Source organism: Cebus imitator, unplaced genomic scaffold (assembly GCF_001604975.1).
Source record: "Cebus imitator isolate Cc_AM_T3 unplaced genomic scaffold, Cebus_imitator-1.0 Scaffold54, whole genome shotgun sequence".
In the NCBI taxonomy this organism is placed as follows: Eukaryota; Metazoa; Chordata; class Mammalia; order Primates; family Cebidae; genus Cebus; species Cebus imitator.
This window is the reverse complement of record NW_016107369.1, coordinates 3282453-3298912: the sequence shown is the minus strand read 5'-3', so window position 1 is coordinate 3298912 and position 16460 is coordinate 3282453. Positions and strand designations below refer to the sequence as shown.

Below are 16460 nucleotides of genomic sequence, written 5' to 3'. Positions count from 1 at the left end.
TTTTTGAGACAGGGTCTTACTCTGTTGCCCAGGCTGGAGTCCAGTGGTGTGATCTCAGCTCACTGCAACCTCCACCTCTCGGGCTCAAGCAATTCTGCCTCAGCCCCCCAAGTAGCTGAGGTTACAGGCACTCACCACCACGCCCTGCTAATTTTTGTATTTTCAGTAGAGATGGGGTTTCACCATGTTGGTAAGGCTGGAATTTTTGTATTTTTAGTAGAGAAGGGGTTTCACCATGTTGGCCAGGATGGTCTTGATCTTCTGACCTCATGCTCCACCCACCTCGGCCTCCCAAAGTGCTGGGATTACAGGCGTGAGCCACTGCGCACAGCCAACTTCCTCATGTAAAGGTGAAGTAATTGTATTTGCTTGTGAGAAAACTGAAGCTCTGAGAAGTTAACTTAAAAAGATCATTCACTTTGTAAGTGATAAGGCCTGCATTTGAGCTGAGGTACATTTGACTGCAAGCTATGTCTTTTCCATTCACTCTGGGTCTCTCTGCCTTTCACTGATGACCTAATCTGCTTTTGTAGCCAGTGTTGAGCAGTTAATTCTTTCTTTAACCCAATCTGTTAGGAATCCTATATCCAGCTGGTTAAAACTTGGGCTTCACTTGGGTATCTTGATTTGTATCTATGATAACTTATTACCTGCTTAAATGTTATTAGAACTAGACTGTCTTTAAATCGTTTATTTTTGTGATAAATAACTATATGCACATAGTATAAAATTCAAAAGATAGAAATGGCTGGATGCTGGTGGCTTGCACCTGTAATCCCAGCACTTTGGGAAGCCAAGGTGGGTAGATCACAAGGTCAGGAGTTCAAGACCAGCCTGGCCAACATGATGAACCCTGTCTCTACTAAAAATACAGAAATTAGCCGGGCATGGTGGCGGGTGCCTGTAATCCCAGCTACTCAAGAGACTGAGGCAGAGAATTGCTTAAACCCGGGTGGCGGAGGTTACAGTGAGCCAATATCACACCCCTGCACTCCAGCTGGGGCAACAGGGCAAGACTCTGTCTCAAAAGAAAAAAAAAAGATACAAATAATGTATAGTAAAAAGTTAGCCTTCCTCCTACCTTCATCCCTAGCTAACCAGTTCTTCTCCCTGAAGGCTACCAGTTTTTTGTGTCTCCTTCCAGAATTGTTCAGTACAGATACTAGTAGAGTGTATATCTGCGTATGTACATAAATATATAGATATATGTGATGTGTATGTATTCTTTTTAAAAACAAAAATAGGGGCTCACTAAACTCACTGTTCTGAACCTGCTGTTTCTATTCATTATTTCATTTGTATTTAGATGTCCCAGATTTGGGGGCAAAAAATTGATGAATTTGAAAATATGGTTGTCACCATGGCAACATTTATTGAATAGAGGTTCTGACTAATGACAGTTTCCTTACAATATTAAATATGTAATTTAATAAAGAATATGTTTATTTCCAAGAGCTCTTTGCTAATGTTTTTTTCCCCTCCTCTGCTACTCACCCGAGGAGTTTCTTTATGGATGGCTCAGTGCAGAACTCTTCAGCCCTCATTCTGATTTTTGGTCTCTTCCCATCTTGAATGAGGCACCTCTCAAACACTCCTTACACCTAACCTCAGTTATTAGGATGTAGTGGTGAAAATAGATGCCTGGGGCAGCCCATTCCTGTGTCCCTCTTTACTCCCAATTGAGTTTCTCACACAGATTTTAAGGCCCTCAAATATGGTAACAGCAGCTGCAAAGAAAGGGTTTGTTGTAGAACCTGTCCCAGAAGGCTGCCTCCTCCTGGAAGCTTTGTTTCCTTGTCCTAAGAAGGCCTACTTTAGAATTCTTCTACCTCAGGCGCTTCTTGAGTCTCTTGGACCATCCGGAAACTCCCCCATGTGTACACGCTCAACAGTGCTGCCCTCCTGGATTTGCTTATGACCTTGCATTGTCTTTGATCCTCTTCCCCTGCTTTTTTTTTTTTTTTTTTTTTGAGACAGGGTCTCGCTCTGTCACCCAGGCTGGAGTACAGTGGTGCAATCTTCACCCATTGCAACCTCCACCTCCCTGACTCAAAGAATTCTTCTACCTCAGCCGCTTGGACTACAGGTGTGCACCACCACACCTAGCTAATATTTGTATTTTTTGTAAAAACAGGGTTTTGCCATGTTGCCCGGGTTGGTCTTGAACTCCGGAGCTCAAGTGATCCACATGCCTCAGCCTCCCAAAGTGCTAGGATTATAGGGGTGAGCCACCATACCTGGCTTTGTCTTTGTTCCCTTCTGTGACTCAGAGATGGAGAAGAATTGTAGCTCTTCACTTTCTCCCTCAGGTGGTTTACACAGGTTGGTGACATCTCGGTCAGATTGGTCAGATTGAAAGTGCTCAGACCCTTTCCCACTGAAATCTCTCTGTTCTTTGTCAAGGATCTCAGTCAAACACATTTATTCCACATAAGACTCCTAGATCCCCTTCATACTGCTTAGTCTAGGACCTTTGACGCATTTTCTGAAAGTGGGACATTTTAAGTCATGCTTATAGAATGGTTGGTTAACATTTTATGAAAGCTACCCAGTTCATCTTTTAAATCTGAAAAAAAATCCATAAAGGGCAAAAATAATACTAGCAAACTGTCTAGAAGATGAATATTTCCTAAGAGCATCTCATATTATTCCATCATGCCCTGCCATGAGTCCTTTACATGTTGTATATACAATGGACATCAATTGCCAGAAATCCTTTTAATAAAAAAAATGCTATGTATTTTGTCAATGATGTTATTTTTCTCGTAATATTATTTCTCATTTAAGGTTTTTACAATGCATGCATGTTGAAAGCAGTGTTAATAGCATCAAAAGACCAGTAACAAATTGAGATACAAAAAGACTATTTCTAATGAAATAGATAAATTGTAAAAACTTTTTAAGCATCTACTTGAAGTATACTTTTATATCCTAATTGTATATTTTGGCACTTGTGATGTTTAGATGGTGATTTTTAGGTCTTTATTTATAGGCTTACCCTCTAAGCAAAAATATTTTTGTGTCAATTGTATTCATATAACATGTATTCGTATAGTAATTTTGCTTTGAAAGTGTTTTCAAATGTAAAATCTTACATTAATCTTTAGGTCAACAAAGTGTTTTCTATGCTAGAATTCTAATCTAGGCCTGAGGATTATAACCAGGCCTAGCTCATGGTTCCTGTTGCAGCCTCATCTTTCCCTCTGTGTTTGCTCACCATGCCCTAGCCACACTGACTTCCCCACTTGCCTCGTGCATGCAAACTTTCTAGAGGAGCTCAGAGTTTCAGAGTGGGCAGGAATCAAGTCAAGCTACAAGTCAGTTTTATTCTGTGCTCTATTTCTAGTACTTCATGCCTCGAAAGAGACAGTCATTAAAAATGTGTTGAGTTTAACAATGAAGGAAACTACAGTGAGAGAGAGCAAATGCTTTTCTAGTTCACATATGTGGACCAACACTTAGTGTACTAGGTGCCCTTATTCCTAGCCCAGTATGCTTTCAACAAGACCATCTCAACTCTGCTCCAAAATATTCCCCTTCTCTGAATCTAGAGCTGTACTGGCAACATTAGAGAAGTTTTTTTCTTTAAAAAAAAATTAACAGTTCTACTTTTCTTTTTGTCCCTTGACAGGATTGCAGACTAGTTGCATACAGCAAATGGGATATGAAGGTGAGCTCCATCAATCTTTTTTTTTTTTTTTTTTTTTTTTTTTTTTTTTTTTTTTTTTTTTTTTTTTTTTGTAGGCAATCTTTGGCAGCCAGACACTACCTAACTCGAATTTATGGACAGTGAATAATGGTGCAGGCTGCAGAATTTCCAGTGCCACAGCTAATGGCCAGAAGCCAACCACTCTGCCACAAAAAGTGATACCACCTCCAAGTTCTTGCGCCTCCCTGGTCCCCAAACCCCCACCCAACCACAAACAAGTGCTCAGAAGAGCAACATCCCAGAGGGCTTCCAAGTAAGTTTTTTTCTGTTCAATTTCTACTGAGCTGTATCAGTTCTAAGCTAATGGTACTCTTTATTTATTACTCTTCAAGACGGTTCGCACTGAAGTACTGAAAACAAGAACACCTGATGGGAAATAAAAGCTAACCCTAGCTCTCAGCTTGGGTTACAAGTTAGAATGGCCTGGGGAACTACATGCAGATGGCGGAGCTTTCCCGTGTGGGAGGGACAGGCCCTGCTCCTTCAGGTTCTCCAGGTGACTGTGATGAGAGCTGCCTGCAGGATTTAGGGTCATTGCTAACCAACTCTGCTGGCCCGTGGCAGGAGCTACAATCCAGCAGTGCAGCCGGTAACACTTCTGAACCACAGTGGGCTTGGAAAGTGGAACTGGAAACTTCTTCCTTGATATATCTTTTCTCGGCCATTCTGAAAAATCAGATCTTTTCACTTTCATATAAAATTCAACACCCTGGCTGGGCGCGGTAGTTCATGCCTGTAATGCCAGCTTTTTGGGGAGGCCGAGGCAGGCGGATTGCCTGAGCTCAGGAGTGTTGTTCAGCCTGGTGGACAATACAGTGAAACCCCGTCTCTACTAAAATAGAAAAAATCAGCCAGGCGTGGCAGCATGCGCCTGTATCCCAGCTACTTGGGAGGCTGAGGCAGGAGAATTGCTTGGATCCAGGAGGTAGAGGTTACAGTGAGCCGAGATCACCCCACTGCACTCCAGCCTGGGAGACAGAGTGAGACTCTGTCTCAAAAAAAAAAAATTCAACACCCTGATTCCCCTTGGTTTGTTCACTTTTAGGCATTTGAATGGGAAGATAGAGAATTGAGATTTCATCTAGGGGGATAATATAACTTTGTCGACCTTAGTCAGCAAGCTCTGTGTAGCAACAGTGTTTTTAATACCTTTTGTAGTCTACCTGTTTACACCAAAAAGACATTTCCTTTCCCAAATCAAATTTTTGTAAGTCAAAATCCCTTACCTCCAGCCATTGTTTAGCCAGTGAGCTAGAAATAGATTGGTGAAGAGTGTTGGTTCTAGCAGCCCTTCTTCAGTTTAAACTTGGGGAACTTTTAGAGGTGTTTAGAAGAGGCAGGCATTTCTTGCTATGCTTTCGTGTAGAGATTTGTGTATTTCTCTTGCTGTCATTGAGGCTCCTTGTTTATTTGTCCTTCAGAAGATCAGTATTAGTTGTGAGAAGAATCCTAAAACATAGAAAAAGTCATTACTGTTTTTTCCTTGGATGGTGAATCAAATTCTGGATTTAGATAGAAAACAATCCCTTGTGACTATTTTAATTATATTGCCGCCATTGTTCATTTATCCAACAAATATTTATTCAGTGCCCGCTAAGTACCAAGCACTGTTCTGGGAAGAGCTGGCATTGTAATGATTGCAGAACTCTCTGGAGTAGTAGGAAAGGGCAGTAGGAAGGCTGAAGTTTGTGGTTGAAGGACAGTAGCAAAATAGAAAGGAACCTCTGTCTTCTCACCCTAGAAAGAGTAGAGTCAAATCCAGGCTGGGCATGGTGGCTTATGCCTGTGATCCCAGCACTTTGGGAGGCCGAGGTGGGGGGATCACGAGGTCAGGAGATCAAGACCATCCTGGCTAACACTGTGAAACCCTGTCTCTACTAAAAATACAAAAAAAATTAGCTGGGCATGGTGGCGCATGCCTGTAGTCCCAGCTACTCAGGAGGCTGAAGCAGGAGAATCACTTGAACCTGGGAAGTGGAGGTTACAGTGAGCTGAGTTTGTGCTACTGCACTCCAGCCTGGGCAACAGAGCAAGACTCCATCTCAAAAAAAAAAAAAAAAAAATCCTTAGGTGTGCAGCCTCTGTGGCCAGACTGCCTGGATTCACATCCTCAGGCCACACGTTACTAATTTGACACCTTCTGCAAGTTACACGTTACTTGATCTCTTAGTCTCATATTCCTCATGTTTCCATTTGTAAAAATAAAACAATAAGAGTATCTACTTCCTAGGTCAGTTGTTGTATATTAACAGAGTTAATATGTGTAAAGTACATGGAGTAAGGCCTGGCCCTGCTAAGAACTCAGTAAGCCTTGGTCCCCATCATATGCATTCTAAAACTACACTCTCCTTCACAGGTTTGGAAAGCCCATAGTTAACTAGGAAAATGTGAGAGTCAAATGCTAATGTTGAATTTGCCAGTGTGCCCCTTGTGGATTCTCCGATTATTGCCAGTACCCTCAGAGGGCCCTTGGTGGCCTGTGTGGCTAGCTGGTGGAGAGGTGGGCCCAGGCAGCAGGGCTGGACATTTGAAGACACTGCTTGCTACTGCCCTGAACTGACTGCTGGCGGTAGAACTCCGCAGCCTCCTGAGATGGAATTTTAGCTCTTTGGGCAGACTTTGCTTTGCAGCATTTTTGTGGTTTCTTCTCTGTGACAGGCAAGAGTGTGGGAAAACCGGAAACAGCTCAGCATCAAAAATGCACAGAAGGGGGAAAAAGCAAAGATTTCTTCAGAATTTAAGTAATATAATCCAGGTATCAGAAGGCATGCTGTAAGGCATTGTTCCAGGAAATAGTTTCCAATTTGCCTTTAAAACTCTAGGACAAGTCTCTGAAGCTAAGTTAGTACTAACGGAGACTTTAACATTCTCTCACTTAACATGTAAAATGTACAGTGTTGTGAAGACCCCACTCTTTTCAGATATTTTTCTGATTTTTAGGAAAAAGAATAGCATGGTTTCTCTTCTGAACAATGAAAAGCTCTCTCTGTCAAGTATCCTGATAAAGTTTTTTTTAAAAAAACAGACTGTATTTTAATTTTAGATTTACAGAAAAGTTGTAGGGATAGTACTGAGAGCTCCCACGTACCACTTGCCCAGTATTTTTTTCCATTGTTAACATCTGACATTGCCGTGGTGCATTTGAGGAATGTACCATACTAGGAAACTGCCATGGGCACGTTACTGTGAACTAAACCCCATACTTATTTGGATTGATGAAGTAATTTTTTAATCTAGAGAAACTTTTCATGGCTCTCGAAATCAGGATCCTGAGTATCAGTTGATGTATTCTCACTGTTCTAAAGTAATTCTTGTTTCTAGCCAGCATAGCAAGGTACTCAGCATCTCTGTGACTCAGTTTCCCATTTTAAAATGGGAATAGTAATAGTACCTGCCTCATAGGGTTATTAAGATAAATAAATGAATTGATGAATATCAAGCACAAACACAGTCCCGGGTATGTCATACATGCTAAATCAGTGTTAGGTACTATTATGCTTAGTAGCAAGATGACGTTTCAAGAAATTTTCCTGTAATTTTTTTACTTTATTCCTACAAGATATGTTGCTTCATTTGCTTGGATCTTACTGTGGCCTTTATTCAGGCTCAGTTCAGATTAATCAGGAACCCCAGTTAGGACTGAAGATACTGAGTCACACTCAGGAATGCCATAGTTGCCTCAAGAGACACAACTAATGAGAAGTTGTAATGAGCTTTTGACCATGCCAAGCCCTGTGTTTTTGGGTTGAACTTCTTCTCACACAGAAGTTGGCATTAGACAAATATAGAAGGAGTTTCCAAGAGCATCAAAGTTTCCACATCCTACAGGGTTGAGTTTTGAGTTTAGAGAACAATAGAACATTAAAGATGGAATGTCACTTGGATTTTGGTGCAAAGGGAGTTGAGAATCAGAACAGTGGGGCCCTGTTTCTTTATGATAATACTCAAGTCGCTTTTCCTCTAAAGGTTTCATTTTCCCATCTGTAAAACAAAACCCACTGTCTCTACTGAATAATTAACCAAAATGACTTGTTTTCTGTCTATTCCATTGAGAACTTTTTTATGAGCACATTTGCTCTTTAATCCTCATACTTTAAAGCCATTTTCCTCAGCCCTTTCCCAGCCATTCTTTGTTGTAGTTCTCAAATTCATATACTTATATTTCATTTAGCTAAATCTCATTTGTCAGTTCTGTGAAGGGAATGATTTAAATTTTTTTCTTTCTTTCTTTCTTTTTTTTTTTTTTTTTTTTTTTTTTTACCATTTTCATGGTGCCAATAATCCTTCTTTATTTTCTTCTCCAATGTTTGCAACACTTCATAATTTAGTACCCGCTTCAGATCCTCCTTTCAAAACTATTTGTGGTATTTCTTCCAAGCAGTCAGCTGAACTAAGAAGGATGACAGACAGCCTACAAACAACTACATGCATCTGAACTGTCTCTTCCTTGTAAATGACCGTTTTTTTTCAGAGCCAGAGTCATAGTCTCCAGGAAATATGGAGAAAGAAACCTGAGGAGATTGCAGTTTCTGAGGCACAAGGGCAAAACTCATAGACTGGAGATGAATTTGAAAGGGTAGGGCCAAAGCTGTTGTAACTTGGGAGACTTCTCTGAAGAAAGAAAACTGTTTAAGAAACGCAGACTGAACTACAGTACTTTTCCTTAAATAGCTGAGATGGCCTTGTTTACCCAGGACTTGGGTGATTCTCATCAGGGTGACCTGAGTGGAAGTTGATGGTAATGACTGTCCTGTGTCAGCACCCAGGACAGTGGTGTTTGTTAAAGGCTGCCAGGGATTAGCAGGAAGGAAAGCCATCAGGACTAGGTAGCCTGGTAGTACCACATCCCAATTAATGCTACCTGAACATTTGGTATGATGAAAGATGCTTAAGAGATTAATGTCAGAAGAATATGAAAATAAACATCAGGTTAAAAAATGTTACATCTTTTTAACATGTGAGCCTTTAAAGTGAGAAGACTTCAGGGCAAAGTAATTAGGAGTTACAATTGTCCAAAAGTTCTTGGGGTGGGCATAGTTGATACCATATTATGGGTTAACCATGTTCTGCCAGCCTTTTAGCCTTTTATTATACGTAGTCTCAAGAAACATAGTTGAATCTGTAACATATCCATCCTTAAACATAGGATTCTCTACATTATGTATTTCCAAGGTAGGTAATTATGAAATGTTTGTGATAGAAGATAAAGGGATCGAGGCATAGTTGCGGGGATGTGAGTACAGCAAGGTACCCAGCTGGTCAGTGGCTGGGCTCAAACTGGAACTCATATTGCCCACTGTGCTCACCTCAGACTCTTCCCAGTACATCACTGATTTCAAAGGTCCCTGCCAATCTATTCATATGTATCTATCCATACAGTAAGTGGCAGATTAATTATCCTAAAATATTACATTTGAAAAAACAATGTATGCACTTAGGAACTCACTCACTCCCCTCTTTTTCCACACCAGTGTTACCATTTAAATGACAATGAAATACTCAAAAGGAGGAAGAATCAGTGGGGGAATTTGTGTTAATGTTAACATGGTGGGCTTTTGTATAGTGTCTTCTGGGAGAGTGCAGTCTGGGAAATGAAACGGAAACCTGGAATTCTGCAGACAAGAATATCCCCTCACTCTGAGGGCCGGGGCCTGAGGGTAGAAAGGACGTGAGCACCAGTCAGGAGATCGGCCACTTAGACTCTGTCTTCTACTAACCCTCATTGTAGGAGGTCTTAGGGGTTGCTTTTGGTGTGAACAGTGACATCAGTCAGAGGGATGTGTGCCAGCACCCACACCTAACCAAAAGTTGTGTGATTGTTTGTGTCTCAGTGGGGAGGAAAGCTACATGAGAGTCATGGCATGATGGGTCTTCCTTTGGTGATTCATATTGGCATAATTTAAATTAAAATCTGACCTCTCATTCCTGCCTGCTGGGATGTTAAAATGTTGTTGAATATAACTGCTAGATATTTCCCATCCCTCATTTCCCTCCTCTCTCACCTGAGTGTGAAAACCCCTTTTAAAAATATTTGGGCAGGAATTTAGGCTAACCTCTGATAGAATCCATCCATATCAGTTCCTCCATGAATATAAGCCCTTGGCAAATTTAGACTTTCTTTAAGGATGAGCAAATACTGAAAAGTCTCGGGGTCTGGGAATAGGTGGCATAGCTTAAAAGAAGGCTTCAGCTAGGCACCGTGACTCAAGCTGGGCATGGTGGCTGACGCCTATAATCCCAGCATTTTGGGAGGCTAAGACAGGCAGATCACGAGGTCGGGAGTTTGAGAACAGCCTGGCCAACATGGTGAAACCCCGTCTCTACTAAAAAGACAAAAAGTTAGCCGGGCGTGGTGGCACATGTCTGTAATCCCAGCTACTCGGGAGGCTGAGGCGGGAGAATCGCTTGAACCCAGGAGGCAGAGGTTGCAGTGAGCCGAGATGACACCAGTGCACTCCAGCCCTGGGTGACAGAGACTCTGTCTAAAAAAAAAAAGAAATGTAGTCAAAGATGTACTCAAAGGTAAATTCATAATCTTCATCATTTTCATTACTAAAATACAGAAAGATGAAAAAGAAAATAACTGAGATACAAATGGCAAATTGGTTTCAACAGATCAGCTGGCTTCAGCTGATTGCCCAGAGTGTTGTGTTGGAAAGACTTATGAGAACTTATGCCTCAAACAGGGAAGAGGCTGAGAGCGGTGAATAGGCCACATATTTGTCATAACTGAAGTAAGCTTTTATCACATGACATTAGAAAAGTAACCATAAAACAAAGCTAAGAAAAACAGATTTAAGGAAATCAAGAAGAAAAGCAATATAAAGTAAAAAGCTATAAAATTAGCTAATTTCAAAATCTTATTTAGTTTGGGCCAGGGGAACCCAGAAGAAGAAAGTAAATATACTTCTGGCAGGAAAATTAGAAGTAAAAATAAGAAAAAGACTTTACAAGTAGATATAGGGGGGATTGAAAAATTATGAGAACACCGTGCACACTGTGTACAATGTTAAAAACTAGATGAAAGATAATATCTTGAAAAATACCAAGTATAAATTGGTTCTTCTTGAAGAAAAAGGAGACTTAACTAGAACATAGAACAGGTAGAAAATTTAAAACTGTCCAAATTGGTTCTTCCTATAGAAATCCATGAGTAGGTCCAGGAAACAATTTTTTAAAATCATCTCCAAAGTAGTTGTTCAAACCATTTTTTCTGGAATCTTTGGAGGCTTCCAAGCGCCCACAAGATAAAGTTGAGAGTCCTGACTCTGCCATTCAAGCCTTGTGCACCATGACCTCCCTCTTGTCTCCCACCTTCTTCATACGCTGTCACCGCTTTACACACACACTGCTCCAGACACACACTTCCCGTTCTGTGTTCTGTGTTCCCATGTCTTCTCCTCTGCAGAGTGCCCTTAGGCCTCTTGAATCCAAGTCCTGCCTTTTTTCAAGATTGGGTTTTAGTTACTCACCTTGATGCATCCTTCCCAGCTGTCCCTTCCTCACCTCCTCAGCTGACTCTACCATCTACCTCCTTCTTTTATTTTTCCTTTTCTCTTATGTTCTACTTCCTGTAGCTCTCTTAAACACAGACACCTTGCCTTCACCCTTTCATCACATACATACTGAATGTCTATTTGGCTCAACATTGCCCTAGACACTGGTGTTATCACCAGTGTCTGGTGATAACAAGATAGGTAAGATCTCTGCTTTCAAGGTTTATTTTTGATAGAAGAGATAAGCTCCTTCCCAGCCCCTGAGATAGCTTAGATTTGTAAGTTCTCAGTCAGTGGCAGTGGTGGCAGTGGAGATGGAAGTAGTGGAGGAGATAGTGATAGCAGCAGTGGTGGTGATATGGCATTTTGTGTCACGACGTATGCATCAAGGATCGCTAAATAACAGTGATCTCATCACTAATTATTTATGCCTTGTAGAGTAGCATATGGGAGGCAGTAGAGTACAGTTGTTAACAGCCTGGGATTTGAAATGAGATTCGAATCCTGGTTCCTTTACTTAATTAACTGTTTATCTAGAGTTAGCTCTAAGCTTCTGTTTCATTATCTATAAAATATTACTTATGCCTTGGGGTTGTTCTGAGAATTAAATGAGATAATGTGTTTCCCTGGCATATATTGTGTCCAATGCCTGCTGGTCGGTATGTTGTATTCTGCTGTTGCTACTGTTCCCTATTAAAAGAAATCACATTTGTGTTGTTGGTAGGTTGTTATTTGTAAGTGCGATTTGATTCCACTGATGAACCTGTAGAAATTTAAACATATTCTTATTTCCTGAATACTAATAACTGAAGATAATTGAAGGCAAAGGCTCAGTTTTAAACAAAAGAAAAAATTAGTTTTGGAGTTACTGACTTCCAGTCCAGTTGGCTCCCAGAGTTCACACTTTCACATCCACATCCCCCCTCTGCTGCAAACACATAGGTATGATGGATGAACGTTTAAAGGAAAAACCTACAGGAAGAGCCGTGGTTCAAAAGAAAGCAAATATCTCCCTGTACCGAAATAAACAAGAATCCGTGAATGAAGCTGAAGCTATAGGCTTTCTGAAGCAGGCGGTGGCGAGCTCCTGTGGCACACATGGGACCTGAAAGTGCCCTACAAGAGGAGAACCTAAAGCCAGGCTTACTACTTGAAAATAATTGATTTTCAGCCTGGGAGTTTCCCCCCGGGAGACATTTGGCAATATCTGGAGACATGCTTGTCATAACTGGGGGAGTGCTACTGGCATCTAGTAGGTAGAGTCCACGGATCCTGCTGAGCATCCTGCTAAGCACAGAACAGTCCCCCACTACAAAGAATCATCCAGCCCAACATGTCAGTAGTAGCAAGGTTGAAAACCCTGCACTAAAGGATGCAGTGTGCTCTCCTACTGGGAGAGTAGTAAAACTGGCATGAACCCACTAACTGAGGCTATATCTTTATATGAGACTATGGACCTACAGAGTCAGGAAGACAGTGACATACCCTTGCAACTGTTCCTATCTCAAAACTGCCTTGGTTTCTAAATATCACTGAGGCAAGGGTCCCAAAATGCCACCATAAAGCCTGGTTTTGGGCTGGTGTCAGGGGTCTGGTGAAGGCAACTATATAATCTTCGGAGAGGGAGGAATGAGCAAGCACAGAGACAAGGGCAGGGAATGATTCTCATTCAAAATAAGCCTGCAAACCAAAATTCCAAAACACATGAAAAAAAATCTAATTCTAAGAAAGATTGCCAGGAAAATCAACAACTGGAACATGAATTCTTTACAGATAAATTAATACTTTAAAATAGTCAGTCATGTTAGATCATGTGTCTAATAGGAGAATCTTGTGGAACATGACATGTGACTCTGATAGGAGTATCATAAGAAACACCTAAGGGATAATTGGTCGAGCAATGCTTTAAAAAAAATAACGGAATTTTCCAGAATTGAAGAAGATGTGAGTCCTCAGCTAAAAAATTCATTCATGTACCAAAATAAATGTACCTCTAGACACATCATAGTAGCAAGAAACCAGAACATTAAGTGTAAAGAGAAGTCTAAATACTACCAGAGACAAAATCTGCGTAAGTTACAAAGGAACACAGAGTACCAGCATTCTTCTCAGCAATAATAGGTGCTAGAAAACAATAGCCAATTACTTCAAAGTGTTGGTAATAAACTTTTAGTCTATTTTATACATAGCTAAACTGGCATTCAAGAGTGAAGGCAAAATAAAAATAATTTGAGACGTTCAAAGTCTAAGAGCATACCTGAAATTCAAATTAGGAAATAATAAAGGCTGTGTAGGAATAGAAGTGAATCCAGAAGTATTAGGTAACAAGAAACAATGAAGTACAACAAATCCATAAAATGTCAATAAATGTTAATGACTATAAAAATAGTTATTGGTCTTTAAGAAGACAAAAAACATTTAGAGATAACAAAGACAAGATGCAAGAACCTATAGTATTCAGTTGATAAGGATCTATGTCAACTTTGAGGTCAGGACAGAAATACTGAATGAGTTTACACTTAGGAAAAAATAACTAAATAATTAAGGCACAGCCTATAGCTTTCAAACCAATAGAGCAGGGAAAGGGACATGTAGATACTTTATTAATTCAGTGGAAGATAGGAAAATTAGAAGCAAAGGAGGCCAAAGAGCTGTGATCCCAGCACTTTGGAAGGCTGAGACAGATGGATCACCTGAGGTTGGGGGTTCGAAACCAGCCTGGCCAACATGGTGAATCTCCATCTCTACTAAAAATACAATAATTAGCCGGGCGTTGTGGCACATGCCTATAATCCCAGCTACTCGGGAGGCTGAGGCAGGAGAATCTCTTGAACCCTGGAGGTGGAGGTTGCAGTGAGCTGAGACTGCATGCCACTACACCCCAGCCTGGGTGACAGAACGAGACTCTGTCTCAAAAAAATAAATAAATAAATAAGGCAAAGGAAAATGATGATAAATAGAAAACAAAAACTAAGATAGTTGAAATGAGTCCAAATATACAAGTAATCAAAATAAATGATGACCGATTAAACTCTTTCATTAAAAAAGAGATTATCAAATTGCCTCTTTTTAACAAGTTCAGTTATTGGCCACATAAAAGAGACATACATAAAGTAAAATCTTGAAAGGTAGAAAATAAAAGATTGGAAAAGATCAATTATGAGATGCTAATCAGAGGAAAACTGGTATAGCCATATTAATATTAGATAAAATATAATTAAGCAAAAATCACTAATAGGGATAAGGAAAAGTACTTGTATGCACTTAACATCGTAAATGTATATAAATCAAAAGCTGACAAAATTATAAGGAGAAACTAGCAAATCATTCATGTTAATGGGTAATTTATTTGAATGTACTTCTATCAGTAACAAATAACTCAAAAATTACTGAGGATTTGAATATCTGAAATGGAGAATTATCATTTTGCTTTAATAAGTGGCTTTTCATCTTTTGGGACCAGCAGTTAATAAAGAATACATTTAGGGGCACATGTTCTCAGGACCTCCTGAGGGCTGTGTCATGGGCAAAATGATATATAAAAAAAAAAAAGACATTTTATATGCAACACAATAAAAATACCTATGTATATGTATATGCAAAATTAAAATTTTACAAAATATTGTTATCTGCTTTTTAATGCTGATTGTGAGCCCCAAAATTTATTTTACAACCCAATTATGAATAACTGCTCACAGCCTGAAAGCAGTTACAGCTATGCATAGACTCCTGTACTCAATGGTGTTCAAGTATATGTGGAATGTTTACAAAAATTCGGCACATACTATGTCACCAGTGAAGGCTCCATGCACTTCAAAATACAACATCAGAAAGTTCATACTCTTCAACCACAAAGCACTTAAATTAGAAATAGTAAAAACAGGTTTTTAAAAAAATCCATGTGTTGGAAATTTTAAAAAAAATAGAGTACCTGTTACTCATGCATTAAAGAGATAATCATAATGAAAATTATAAAATATTTAAAACTGTATGGCTATAAAATACTATTTGTGAAATAACCAAAACTACATTCAAATATAAACTCTTAATACGTTTATTTAAAAGACAAGGATTAAAAATAAGGGAGTTCATTGTTTAATTTGCAAAGCTATAAAAGGACAACAGAGTAAACTAATGAAAATATAGAAAGGAAAAAAATACACAGAAATCTCCTAGAACAGTCGGGCACACGGCAGAACATGAGAGAACAGTGCCTCAGACTGTATCTGACACAGGGTAGGGGGTCATTGAATACATGTTGAAGGAAAGAATGAAATTGACTACAAGCCATAGAGAGGATGGCCTCTGGAAAGACTAATGAATTAAAAGAGAGAAAGGGCCTACTCAGGAACGATAAGGACTGTAATCAGAAATATAGGGGAATAGGTAATCTGCAGTATATTTATAAAACAGAGTCCTATGTGTCTTTACTGCACCAAAGTTGACTTCACTAAATGTTTCATGATTTGGTTTTGGAACCTGAACCTAATTAATAATGTTCTAATTGTTATTTTCTAAGGATTAGCATTAACTTCTATTTCAGAATCATAATCCCTAGACTGATAGATAAAAGGAAGAGGCAGCATATACCTGTGTGTGTGTGGATATGTTGAAAGTTGTAGGATACGTAATCTATGAGTAAATGTTTGGTAAGGAAAGTCAGGGTATGTATTTTTTGTTTTGCTTTGTTTCTTTTTCCTTGGGAATTGAAAGAGGTTGGTTATCACTGTATTTTATAAAAATGATCAGGTTTGGAGTGTTTGTTTTCAGGACCTTCACAGATAGAGCCATGTCTTGTTTTGCCACAGCCCTGGTAAGATCAGCATTTGTAGCTCTGCTCTTCCTGTAAAATCTTGAGCATTTTCCTTTTGTGAGTCCTTCCTTCTACAGAAAGGTCATCTCTGATGTGGTGGCATGAGTCCAAGATAAACTTATACTAAACCATTGAAATAGAAAACTATTACCCCTGTGCTGGGGATGTGGAAAGCCTTGAAAAGAACCCAAGCAGAAATGATATAGCAGCAAACCACAGTCAACCTTGTGAAGTAATGAACAAAACAGGCCTTAAAGAAAGCATATCACTTTCAGAAAAGTTTCCACTGATCAAAATAATGGGCAAAAGAAGATCAGAGGAAACCACAAATAAAGAAACGAAGATCCATGAAAAAGCATGTCAGAAACCTTACCAGGAAAAGGGATAGTGGGGATATTGCTCATTATAACCTTCCTGGACTAGGTTATAGATATATATATGT

The 16460-nt window shown here is 39.7% G+C and overlaps 1 protein-coding gene across 17 annotated transcripts in view; it reads left to right on the top strand.

The window, feature by feature from the left end:
• Positions 1 to 16460, top strand: part of TTLL5 (tubulin tyrosine ligase like 5) — a 286353-nt gene that overhangs the window by 218775 nt on the left and 51118 nt on the right. For all 17 annotated transcript variants that reach the window (XR_005200287.1, XR_005200288.1, XM_037738524.1 and 14 more), the window contains one exon: positions 3745 to 3962. Coding sequence is in view for 15 of the 17 variants with exons in the window: in XM_037738524.1 (XP_037594452.1) it covers positions 3745 to 3962 (218 nt within the window). In the remaining 2 variants the exon portion in view is untranslated. The remainder of the gene's footprint in view (positions 1 to 3744; positions 3963 to 16460) is intronic.